At 37.2% G+C, this 12864-nt stretch overlaps 1 protein-coding gene across 1 annotated transcript in view; it reads left to right on the top strand.

Moving 5' to 3' along the window:
• Positions 1 to 12864, top strand: part of ELP3 (elongator acetyltransferase complex subunit 3) — a 96450-nt gene that overhangs the window by 45907 nt on the left and 37679 nt on the right. The window contains exon 10 of the mRNA XM_080796813.1: positions 4798 to 4991. Coding sequence (XP_080652939.1) covers positions 4798 to 4991 — 194 coding nt within the window. The remainder of the gene's footprint in view (positions 1 to 4797; positions 4992 to 12864) is intronic.

Raw genomic sequence — 12864 nt, 5'->3', positions numbered from 1 at the left:
TGAGATGGGCTTCTGAGATTTTGATATTCTTTTTCTTAATTTGAGTGTCCGGGTGCTGGTTATGAGATATGTAAAAATCTTTCAAGATACACACTTAGAGTTTGTGTACTTTTTTCTATCTAAGATACACTCCAGTGAAAGTTTACACAAAAGCTTCTAAAACTAATTTTTGTTTTAGGAAATCTTGTTGGGCCTATTTGGAATTCACAAGCTTTCCTGAATTAGTAGGACTAGCAGAGGAAGAGGGAGCAGACTCCCCACTGAGCAGGGAAGCCCATGCACAGCCCAATCCCAGGACACTGAGATCATGACCTGAGCCAAAGGCAGACACTGACCTGACAGAGTCACCCAGGCACCCCTGTTTTATACTTCAAAAAATTTTTTCCCTACTTTATTTTACTCTTCCACCATTAGCAACCCACAGGTATTTTTTCCTTAATTAATGTGTTTTGTTCCGCAGGAAGGGTTGCTAAATCGGGAGTCTGCTTGTGTAATTACAGAAGTGTAGCAAATGTTATCTTTGTAGAGGACGTGATAGCCTTGCCTGGCATAGATTCATAAATCTACTACCCAGCCTGCTGAGATATCACAGCTATATCTTGGGTTGTATGCCTACAGTGTGCTAGTTATAATTTGGCTTAGATCTCATGCTTTGTTGTTTAGGTCAGCTCTGGGTCACTACTCTTAGTATCTGTTTATGCATCTGTTCACGAGAAATTCACACTCTTATCTAGTGGTAGGTGCAGAGCTTGTAGCTGTGCGTGATAAATAGCATTTGCTTATATTTTCCAGGAACTCAGAAATGAAGTTTTCTTTTTTCTTATAAAGCTGGAAGTCCTTGTTGTGGTGGAAATTCAGGAATTTATCTTAAAAGCATTAACTTCGCCCTTTCCACCTATCCTCAGATAGAACTTATTTATTACTCAGAATAACCTTTAGCTGTTTTGGTGTTTTATTCCTTTAATAATTAGACTGCTTTTGAATATCCAATCTAAGATTGCCGAAAATGCTTGAAGAATATCTGTTTCTCTTCAGAATCTATCAATTAGTAGAAGTCTTTCAAAGTCCATTAACATCTGACATAAGTTCTTTTTTTTTCTCCACTGAGCCAATCTGATTGAATTACTACGTGGCAGGGATGGCTAGCGGTATTTGTCGTTACTTGTTTTTTAATATAAAGGCTTGTTACTGAAGATAGTGGCATAGGATACAAGTCACTGTAGCATTCTGTCAGGAAAGACCACCTGATGTAGTCTCTCCAGTTGAGGAAGCCGGCCTGATGAGATAAAGTAACCAGTCAAGTCAGTGGTGAGTCTTGTGGGTGTCTTATCTTCCAACTCCAAACTGACAGTTCTCTGTGCCTGTTTCACAACTGTCCTCTTGGAGGTCTTCTCTTCACCAATCTCCTGGATTAGATTCTTTGTTTTCTGGATTCCAAGTTAACCCTTTTTATTTGTTTATTCCTTGACTTTATTAAAACACATTTTCAATCAGGTTCCTTAGGAAAGATTCCTCATAGAAAGTAAGCCTTTGGTGTGCTCAAAAAATGGCTCTATGCAACCTTCACACTTACAGACTTGTATAAAGACATTTTTTTTAAGGCATTGCACCATTGCCTTGTAGCTTTTAGCATTGTTGTTAAGGAGCATAATGTGTTTTTATTCCTAATCCTATATTCCTTATTCTTTAATCCTGTGATCTATGTAACCTGGGTATTTTGTTTTGTTAACTCTGTTTAAGAAATTGTCTTTATCCCATGTATTGTGAAATTTCACAGTGCTGTATCTTGGCAAGAGTTTTTTTAACTAATTGTGCTAGATTTTTGAAGAATCTGTCATCTGGGAAATTTCCTTGTACCACTGGTTAATTTTCCCCTTTCATTTTCTATATTCTCTTTTTAAAACTCCTCTTAGGCAGATGTTGGATCTCCCATATTCATCAAATATTTTCATATATTTTTTACCTATTTGTCCTTTTTTTTTCCTGCTTTCTTCTATTCTTATATTTATCTTTCAACTTTTCAGTTAAATGTTTTTATTTTTGTTAGAGCTTTGATTTTCAGGAGTTCTTTCTTACCTTCTGGTTGTTAGATTTTTCCCTACCATCCTATTCTTGTTTAATGGATGTAATAGATCTTCTCTGAGGAAATTATAGGGTTTTTGTGGGTTTTTTTAAGTTTTATTTTCCTTTATGCAATGCATCTTTCCTCCACATTCCTTTTTTCTTTTTGTTTTGTTTTGCCCTTTATTTTCTAGGCTTCCTCCAAATTTCTGGTGATCCTTAGCCAGATGGTCATACTTTAAAAGTAGGGGACCAGGGGGCCTGGGTAGCTTAGTCAGTTAAGCATCCAACTCTTAATTTTGCCTCAGGGTTGTGAGATTGAGCCACATGTCAGGCTTCTTGCTGGGCGTGGAGCCTGCTAAAGATTCTCTCTCTCCCTCTCGCTCTGCTCCATCACCCCCCTTTCTCCCTCTCTTAGAAGAAATAAATAAAATCAAAATTAAAAAAGTAAGGGACTGAAAGAACAGATTGCAAGCTCTGGGTGGCTAGCTACTGGTATACCTCATTGAAAGATATTCATGTAATAAGCTTTCCTTTTCTTTTAAGGTTTTATTTTGTTTATATTTTTTAAGATTTTTATTTTTCAGTAATCTATACCAACATGGGGGTCGAACTCGCAACCCCAAAATCAAGAGTCACATGCTCTACTGACGTGCTGTACTGACTGAGCCAGCCAGGCATGCCCCAGATCTCCTTTTCTTTAGGGGATTCTCAAATGTCAGTATCTTGAACTCTTACTTAGGGCCATTTGCTTAATCCAGAGATGAACTCTCCAACTTCCTGCTTGGAAGTGGCTGGTATGAGTAGGTCACAAAATTGACTCTTGGCATCCAGGAAGCAAGTTAGGGAGTTCACCAGTGTGCTGGCTTTCACTTAATCTCTCTGTTTTCAGCCTGCATCCTCACCTAGGCCTTCCTTTGTACCTGGAATCGCAGCATTCAGGAGTTTCTCCAGGAACAAATGGGCAGGGCAGAACAAATGCCTTGTAGGCAGGACAAAGGAATAAGGGATAAATCCCTCCATGTTCAGACTTTGATCCCATGATTTCTTCCGTCCTGCCTGGTTAATGGTACATTTGACCCATGAGCCTTTCTTGGACTCTAGTGTGACTGAGCTGGACCTTCATTGGTATTCACTTTTGCAGATACTTTGCTTACAGTTCTATTTACCTGCAAAGTCATTTGCCAATCTTCATCCATTTTCTGTCTTCCAAAAATTTATTACTGTCATTGGTCCTGTACTCTAACCCCCAACCCACATCTCCATTGATGTTGTTTTTGTTCTTCTGGGTTTATACTTTTATAAAAGTTCATCTCTTATATTATTATGATTTTGGAGGGAAAGGAAGGAAACACAGTTTTAATTCTTGTTTAACCAGAAGTCCAGAACCAGTTTCATCTATCATCATTTTTATTAGCCCATCTATCTTCTAAATTTATCATAGAAGCACTTGAACTACTTTTCTGAAATCCTGTATTCCAACATGGATTCAAACTAGGTACAGAATGACTTTCATACATGTTCTTTTGGGTGGCTATAGACTACTTATAAAGGCTTAATGAATCATTAATATATAAATGGTACACAGAAAATTACATGCAATTACAGAAGAATATCCCTAAAACCGGATGATGCACAAAGAATACAGCATTTAAGAATATGACAAAAATTAGTGAGAGAGATTGAAAAGTTAGTGAGAGAGAGTTACATTTCTTTGAAAAGCAAGTTAAGCAATGGGAAGCTCTGCAAGAATAATGTAGCACGAGATAAAAAACATTGTTGTAGTCACAAGATACAGTTCTACTAGCTCTATAGATACTAATGCCAGGGTGGAGTGAGAGGAAACTGAGTCCACCTTCATTCCTCTATCACACTGTGTGCTAAATTAAGAGCAAATGAGCAGTGCAAAGTCATGAAAAGGATAATGCCTCATGTCTCCTTGCTTTATCCCAAATAAAGCCAGCTGGGATGATAACAGTACAGGAAATGACTGTGTCAAAGTAGATAAATTAGATGTATTTCTCAGTGTCTAGATAACAAATAGTGTGTATCCCAGGTTAGGAATGGTGCCAGTTGGCCTGAAGACAAAATAGGCATATCCAGGGACTGGCATACTCTGCCTGCTAGGGGCTGTATAGTAAACATTTTAGGTTTTGTAGGCAAGTGATGATCTCTGTCACGACTTCTTTAGAAGTTTAAACAATTAAGTATATTCTATATGAAAGGAGAATACAGTCTAGAGGCAGGCATCGAATAAATTATCAGTGTGATATTAAGAAAGCAGTAATATAGAATTCAATATGAATTTTTTTTTAAGTGAGGCAACTTGTATTCAAAGGTCAGGAAGGCCTCTCTGAAGAATTGGCATTCATGCCAAGACCTAGAGATTAGCTAGGTGAAGTAAAATTGATGTACTCTCCAGACAGAGGAAATTGCCTTTGCAAAAGGCAGAAAGGCAAGGTGGTGAGGGTGGCATGAGATGAGATTGCAGCAGTAGACCGGCTGGATTAACGAGGGCTTTGTAAACCAGCACACACACATTTTATTCCAGGGAGATTGTAAGAATATTGAGTTGCTGTTTTGTCTGCATCCCCTCCCTTGAAGGAAAGGAAAGGCAGTCTAAGGACTTGGTAGGTATGTGCAAGAAGCTGACCCAGCACTGAAACTTGACCATGGAAAACTTCATCAATCTCTGCATAACTGATGGAGTGGTAATTTTCTGTTCTCCATTCACAGGAATTTTTTGAGAACCCTGCTTTTCGTCCTGATGGTTTGAAACTCTACCCAACCCTGGTGATTCGTGGAACTGGGCTTTATGAGCTCTGGAAATCAGGAAGATATAAGAGTTATTCTCCTAGTGACCTGATTGAATTGGTGGCTCGGATCCTTGCCCTTGTGCCTCCATGGACTCGAGTGTACCGAGTGCAGAGGTAGTGTGTTACCTTTTATGCTGGAAATAATATTAATAATCAATAATAAAAAGGAGTCTGTTTAACTTCTAATGAGAATAGTCCGAGTTAATATTGAGGAGTTTGAATCTTTTTTTTTTTTTTTTAATTAGAAATGAGACCTGGAATTCTATCTGTACATAGAGATGGAAATGAAAGGACAGCATGTCCAGGCCACTTTGCCAGTATCTTATTTATTCATGTGTTCATCTCTCCATTGATTCACGTGCCAGGAGATGAAATTATGATGGTACATATGCATGATGTTGGTTCCAGAATTTCCTTTTCGAGGCCTACTTCAGTCTGGATACAGTAGTGAGTACGGAGGAAGGAAGTGTAGGCATGTGTCTGTTATCCCTGTTGTAGAGCCTCTAAAGGAAAAAAGAAAGAGTAGCAATAACCATTCTTCACAGATATTAATGTAAATGTGGAGAAAGAGTGACCTATTCCTGATGACATGAAGGAAATAATTTCAACTGCTTTTTTCCTAGAGGAGAGAAAAACTAAGATGTCATTTGCATTCATGACCTTTACTTATTTATTTATTTTATAAGAAACTTCACACTGAAGAAAAATTTTAGGAGCCTTAAAGTTATGTATCTGCCTACAGTCCTGACAGAGCCATCCCTGTATTTGCTGGTGAGGAAGGCACATTTCCACCACCTTGCCAAAAGCTGCCTAGATTCTAGTACAAACAAAAGGTGAAAAGGTGACTAGCAAATGTGTGTACAATCAGTTGCTGTGACTATTACTCCACTGAGCACAAAAATTGTGTTCCTAATAATATAAAACAGTGAGTACTGAAAATAAGGAAGATTATCAAGAATATAAAGTAATGGATTTGCTTAAAAGTTGAAGGATATTTACACTATTGATTTCTTAAATTTTTTAAATTATTGGCCCAATTTAAGGATCTAAATTGCCTGTATGATCTGGTTTTTTTCTTTTAAATACTGAGGAAAACTCAGCTGCCAAAACTGTTTGCGTTGTCCTTCCCCTTCTTTTTCAACCTTTCTCAAACAACTCAGTTCAAAAGACATTAGAAGGTGCTCACAATGCAGCCATCTGCCTAGAAGTAGGGAGCCACAGGGCATGGAAGCCGCTATTGTGGAGGAGGCAGTGCTGTTGTGTGGTCTCTGGCAGCCTGGATGTGGTAGTGAGGGCATTCTTGGTGAGGTCTGGTCTGGCGCAGGATGTCAGAACTGAGCAGGGTGAGGACACATCCTGGGGCAGGTGAGGGGTGGGGTGCAGAGAAGAGAACAGCAGTGGAAGATTGGTTACTTGTAGAAGGTTGATCTAGGAAGTAGATAATATTAAGGATAATGGGAGCTAGGCTTTGTGTTATCTGGAAGGGGAATTAGAAATGTGAAAAAGGAGAAAATTGGAATGTACCCCATGGTGTTTTAGAATAGGAGATACTGGTGTAAACTCATGGTTTTCAGCATATAGGTAGATACAGAAATAATTATAAATAGTATAATAAATAATATAGTGTGTGTGTCTTTTTCACAGTCTTTTTAATGCAATGGTATTTTGCATTTTTGTGCTATTTGTTGGTGATTTCACTATTTAAAATGACCCTTAAAGGTGGTACTGAAATGTTGTGTACTGTTCCTAAGTGCAAGAAGGCTATGACGTGCCTTATGGAGAAATGACATGTGTTATATAAGCTTCATTCGGCCTTGAGTATAGCACTGTTGGCCAGGAGTTCAGTGTTGTATCAACAACACTGTATCAATATATATGTGTGTGTATATATATGTGTATATATATGTAAATAAGGTATTGTTAAACACATGTGAAGCAAAGTTATATGTTATATAAGCAAAGTTATATGTTGATTAGTTAATGAAAATGTTGTGACCAGAGGCTCACAGGAACCTAGCCCTGTATTTCCCCTAGGAGCAATGTTTTAATATTCACTAAATCAGCATTCGTGGCAACTTTGTAGAATATAGTTACTGAGAATAATGCATATTGACTGTACATTGTTTCAGAATCCCTCCCTACAACATGCTTATTAATTATGGAGCAGAAATAAGTAACTTGACTGTGGAGAAGACTGGCAGCTGGTGAAAGTGAATACCATCAGTAATAGTACAAGTCAGTTAATGTGCCACATGATAGTATGACAGTATCACTTCTGTGTTACTCAGCCAAAACTCTATAATCTGAATTTAATTATGAGGAAACAGACAATCCCAAATTGAGAGGTACTCTAAAAAATAGTGTGAAATCTTCAAAATTATAAGAATTAAGGAAAGAGTTTCATTTTGAAGGAGACTAAAAAGTCATGACACCTAAATACAACACAGGGTTCTGACTGGACCCTTTTGCTATAAAGGACATTGTTTAGACACTGGTGATCCTGCTGTGGAGTCCAGGGTTAGACAGTAGTAAAATACTGTTGTTAATTTCCTGATTTTGGTGGTTGTATTATGGTTGTGTAAGAGAATATCCCTGTTGTAGGAAATACTTTCAGTATTCTGAGGGTGTTGGAACATCTTGTTCCCAATTTACCATCAAATAATTTAGGAAAAAAGTTATTTGTACTGCACTTGGGACTTTTTCTGTAACTTTGAGATTGTTTCAAAAAATGTAAACTAATAACCAATAGAAAACAAAGATGCAATAAGTAGTATTAACAAAAACAAAGATAAAGATTATTTGCATTTAACTGACTTGAGCAACGAGATAAAAGTGAAGATACTACTTCCCAGCAGCTGAGTATGAAAAAGCAAATCTGTTGTGTTGACGTCAACTTAATGATGGTGATCTTATCAGCTCTGAGTACCTGAGATACTCACCTAGCCCTTATTACTCATAGTGGGCCCCAACACATATTTCCCCCATGGGGGCCAGTGTTGCTGGACTAGCCCTTATGCTGCTTATTATAACTGCAAGACACACTTCAGCAAAAACCATCAGGGGACTTTGAGAAACACGACTCAAGTGTCCTGGAAGGTCCCCAGCAAACCCAATAGGTACACAGTGAACTTGAGGGGGAATGCGGGAAAGGCATGAACCTGGGCCCCTGCCTTTATTTGGATCCAAAGGTAGAGTGTCTAGGGTTTTGTGGGTTCACTCATTGGTTAATTTAAAGAATAAAAATGGGAATTAGGGTGTGATAAGGAAGAAAATGGGGCCACTCCGAGGGTCAGTTATGTAGGTTACCAAAGGCTTTCTCAAAGAGAGAACTTCGTGGGGGAAAGGGGCCGTCTAAATCCTTATCTGGTTGTTTTGCTAGTAGCTGTCTCACACAGCTAGCAATATGTTTACTCAGGATAGATGTCTTTTGAAATGGATGCCTCAACAATCAAAAACTTAATGTCAAGCACTCACGCTACAGAAAGCTTAATGTCAGGCACTTACATTGCAGGGCAGCCAGAGATCTCCGAAGATAATACTTCCCAGCAGCAGAGAATGGCAGCAAATATCACAGAGTAGATAGAAATGTCACAGCCATAGACACCATAGTTTTCTTACCATAAGTAACAAGGCATAGCTCACACAATCAGGTGAAGAATCTACATTCTCCCCCTTTACTTTCAGTTTTGAATTTCTTACTGCTGTAACCAGTGAGTCAAAACCAACAGAGACATTGCTATAACATTAAAAGCTTAAGTTGATAGACTATGGAATATCACCATGGGACGTTATTCTGGCCTATCACCAACTAAGAAAATAAAGACTTTGAGAAAATAAGAGCAGCAAAATAATTTCTATAGGAAAATTGTAAGGGTATCATGACCAGAAGAATTAAGAACATGTGTCTTAATACTTCCAAAGGTTGTATGTGAGAAGGGTATAATATTATGGGTAACCAACATGAGGCTGAGGAGAGAAAATCTGTTCTCAGTTCTCCTGTCATGACCACAGTAGAGCTCTCTCTGGAGAATCTGGCAATAAAAGTGTCCCCCAGCTCTAATTCCAAGAAGCCTAACTGTCAGTTCTATTTCTCTATCAATACATTACTTAAAAGATTTATGCAGGACCAATGGTACAGGTGGGTGTAGGCTTGAGATTTTGAAGTGACACTTTTTTTACTTTACAGATGTGTGGGTGAATTAAAACTTAACAGAATGCTGTAAAACAAGAGGTACAATCTCTTTTAAAACATGGAATTAGTAATATCCTCAGACTCACTCAATTTATTTCAAAATCATGATGACTCAGTTCCTAACATAGCAAATGCCTTTGGTGGAGAGAGTCATGAAAAGTCTACCTGTGATGTCAGATTTGCATGCGTTGGGACTGATAATTTACTTAATTTTGAATGTGATTATTTCTAGGTGTTTTAGAATAAAGATTAAAATCTTTATGATACTTTCTATTTTATTTTTGTATTTTTTGTTTCTGATATAATTATGCTATTGTTAAGCAAGTTTCTATTAGAATTCTTTATTTTTTTTAATGTACCATGCACTAATTTAAAGCATTTGTTTCCCAATAAGCCTGGACAGAATTCCTTCAAGTTAGTTTATTTTTTGTACTGATTATTACTGAACTATTACATGGCTGCCTGCATAAGAATTCATTCAGATTTATGTTTTGCTACTTGCTTTTTGCCCATTTTTATTTGCATACTTTCTTTGTGTATACTGCATAAAAAATTATTAAAATTTATTTATTTATTTATTTATTTATTTTAAAGATTTTATTTTATTTATTTGACAGACAGAGATCACAAGTAGGCAGAGAGGCAGGCAGAGAGAGAGGAGGAAGCAGGCTCCCCGCGGAGCAGAGAGCCCGATGCGGGGCTCAATCCTAGGACCCTGGGATCATGACCTGAGCTGAAGGCAGAGGCTTTAACCCACTGAGCCGCCCAGGCGCCCTCAGATTTATTTTATATTGACTTGTTTTTTGTTATCAATAATCACTGAAATTCTAGCCTAGACTTTTACAGTGCTGAGGTAGAGAGTGTTTCTGTGTACCACCGTTCACTGATCACAATGCATTTCTTTCGGAGCATATGACTTTATAATTTTTTTCCAACAGAGTTTGTAGGATATTACTAGCTATTCAGAACTCGTATTTTCTACTTAAGTTCCAGCGATAAAGCACTGTATTTAAATGAACAAAATAACTTCTCTATAAAGCTACCTTAAAAGCACTTTCAAAATATATATTAATAACAGGCTTATTTTCCCCAAAATTTCCTTGTATGTTTGGGATGCATCTTTACATAGCAGTACATTTTATACACTGGCAAATATTTTGTTTGCATTTTTTGTGTTCCATTTCTCATTAAAGACTTAGAATAATCTTCATAGTTATAATTTTAATGGCAGCACCATAGTTTAGCATTTCAATCTGTCTCATTTAGTAAACTGTTCCCTGATGTTGGATATTTAGGTTGCTTCTTTCTTTCTTTTTTTTTTTTAAATCATTATCCTAACCTTCACAACAGCTAAAATCCATGTAGATAGAAAAATCTATTTTTACTTTTGATGAAGCCATCTATTAGAGTAGTATAATCTAGGAGAAGAATCACTCATGATAAAGGAACCAAGTAAGATGATGATGAATATACTTTATAGAACAAGGGGAGTATAAATGAATTTTATGGTTACTGCTATGTATAGTGATAAAGTTTTCCAAAAGGATTAGGATAAGCTACCAATTTAGAGTAATAAGTAGTTATTGGTTTAATCACAATCTCTATAGAATCAGATGCTTATATTTTTTATTTATCTAGGGGTTTTAATTTGCATTTCTGTAGTTATTAGTGAAGATTAACACTTTTTTCCTATAACTGATTATTATTTCTGCTTCTTCTTCAATCAACTTATATATAAGTTGCCAGTCATGGAATTTGGGTCATAAAGGAGATGGTGCTTTTTATTGAGATAACTCAGAGAAAATCTCAGTTTTACCTTTCAGAGGCCTTTTGAATTATCTTCATTCTTCTAGACAAATACAAAGACTCGGGAGATAAAAAGCCATATTCACATAGTACATTTAACACTTAATAACAGTCCGATAGCTGTTTTCTGGTAAAAAGCTTCATGTCTCAGCTTAATATTTTATATTTTATTCATTTTATATTTGGTTATAGCTCAAATTTGGTATATCTGGACCTCTAGAAGGAAATTTGTATTGATAACTGGAAAGTAAAATTTTGAAATAGCGGTGCTAAAGAAAGTTTTAGTGGGTAACTGAAACATTATATACAGATGTGTACAAGAAAAGGCTGGGTCTTTAGAGAGTGTTAAGTAACTGAGAAACTTGGTTTGTGCAAAGGGAATCATATGGTTTTGACTCCACAATGTTCCTTCTAGCTTCAGTTTTAAACTTTTAGAGCAACTCTGAGAATGTGGAAAACTGATAAACTATTGGCAAGGGAAAGAAGTCTCCTCCCAGAGTGTTATATCTAGGTAATTTAATAATTATAGTTATTTTTGTTTTAAACCATAGTAAAGGCAAATCATGTGTGTCTTTGTGTTCTGTGCGTTTAGGATATCTGGCTATTTCTATGTAGGATCCCCTAGTGACAACTTCTACCAATTACAGGTAATAAACTTAGCATTGACTGGTGAATCTAAACATACAGGAAGATTTTAGGAATTGTTTTTCAGATAGGTGTTAGAAGGGGAGAGAGGAAGGAAAGTAGGAGAGAAGGTGTTTCAAGTGAAAATACAATGTTTTTATACTTGGCCTTTTTTTTAATGCTGTATTTTACTAATAGATTACTTGGTATTTTCAATTAGACATTTCCCCCACCTTTTCTTTTCTTAACGAATTTATAATTTACACTTTTAATTTTATGACACTTGAATCAGTAACATCTTACTTATTTTTATGAAGCAGTATTCTAATAGATGATTCTCGGTTGTGCCCCTGAAGGATGCAGTGAATGATTGAATGTAAAATTCTGTCCAGACACATGATGGAGCCACATTAAAGTGCTGCTGCCTGCGGGCTCTTTGACAGCTGTCTGCCTCAGTGTGGTATTTAAGTCACTGTGAACCATTAGAATAGGAATACCAATTTGCAACCAAAACATGCTTCTGAAGCTTGAGAACCTTCAGACCAAAAAAGCTCTAGACATCACTTTGAAAGGTTTTTGATGAGCAAATTGCAAATATTAGCACCTCTAAGCTTAAAATGTTACCTACTGAAATAGGAAAGTGAATAAATATTCTTGAGTATAATCTCTTTTCAAGTCAAGAAAGTGAAACTAGATTGAAACAAATTGAGAAAACTTAAAAATAATTTTAACTACTACCTAGATGGAATTCAGATGGTCAGTAATCTCACCTGGGCTTTGAACTCCTAGAAAACTGTAACAGTATCTGTTTCTCTTTATATATTCCAGGTTGCTTAATACACTCCTTTGCACATAAAAGGTGCTCAGGATACATAGAATTCTGTCCCTTTGTTTTCATTGAAAGAGAACTTATTGCTAAAAGTGGAGAGTGCTACATTTCTATTCCTTAATGAGGAAGAACTCACATCTGATACACTCCAAGCACGTATAACTCCAAGCACTGCCAAAGACTGCTAAAACCATGTTGCAGGGCTTCTGGGTGGCTCAGTCAGTTAAATATCTGCCTTCCTCTCAGATGATGATCTCAGGGTCGCCCCACATTGTCGGGGCTCCCTGTTCAGCAGGGAGTCTGCTTCTCCCACTCCCTCTGCCCTCCCCGCCAGACCATGCTCACCTGTGCGTGCACTCTTTCTCTCTCTCAAATGAATAAATAAAATCTTATTTATTATTTATTTGATAGAGCTCACATGCAGGCAGAGAGGCAGAGGGGTGAGGGGGAAGCAGGCTCCCCAGTGAGCAGAGAGCCCGATGTGGGGCTCGATCTCAGCACCCTGGGATCATGACTTGAGCTGAAGGCAGAGGCTT

Source organism: Martes martes, assembly GCF_963455335.1.
Source record: "Martes martes genome assembly, chromosome: 2".
Classification (NCBI taxonomy): domain Eukaryota; kingdom Metazoa; phylum Chordata; class Mammalia; order Carnivora; family Mustelidae; genus Martes; species Martes martes.
Note: the sequence above shows the minus strand (reverse complement) of the source record. Positions and strands in the feature narration are given on the sequence as shown.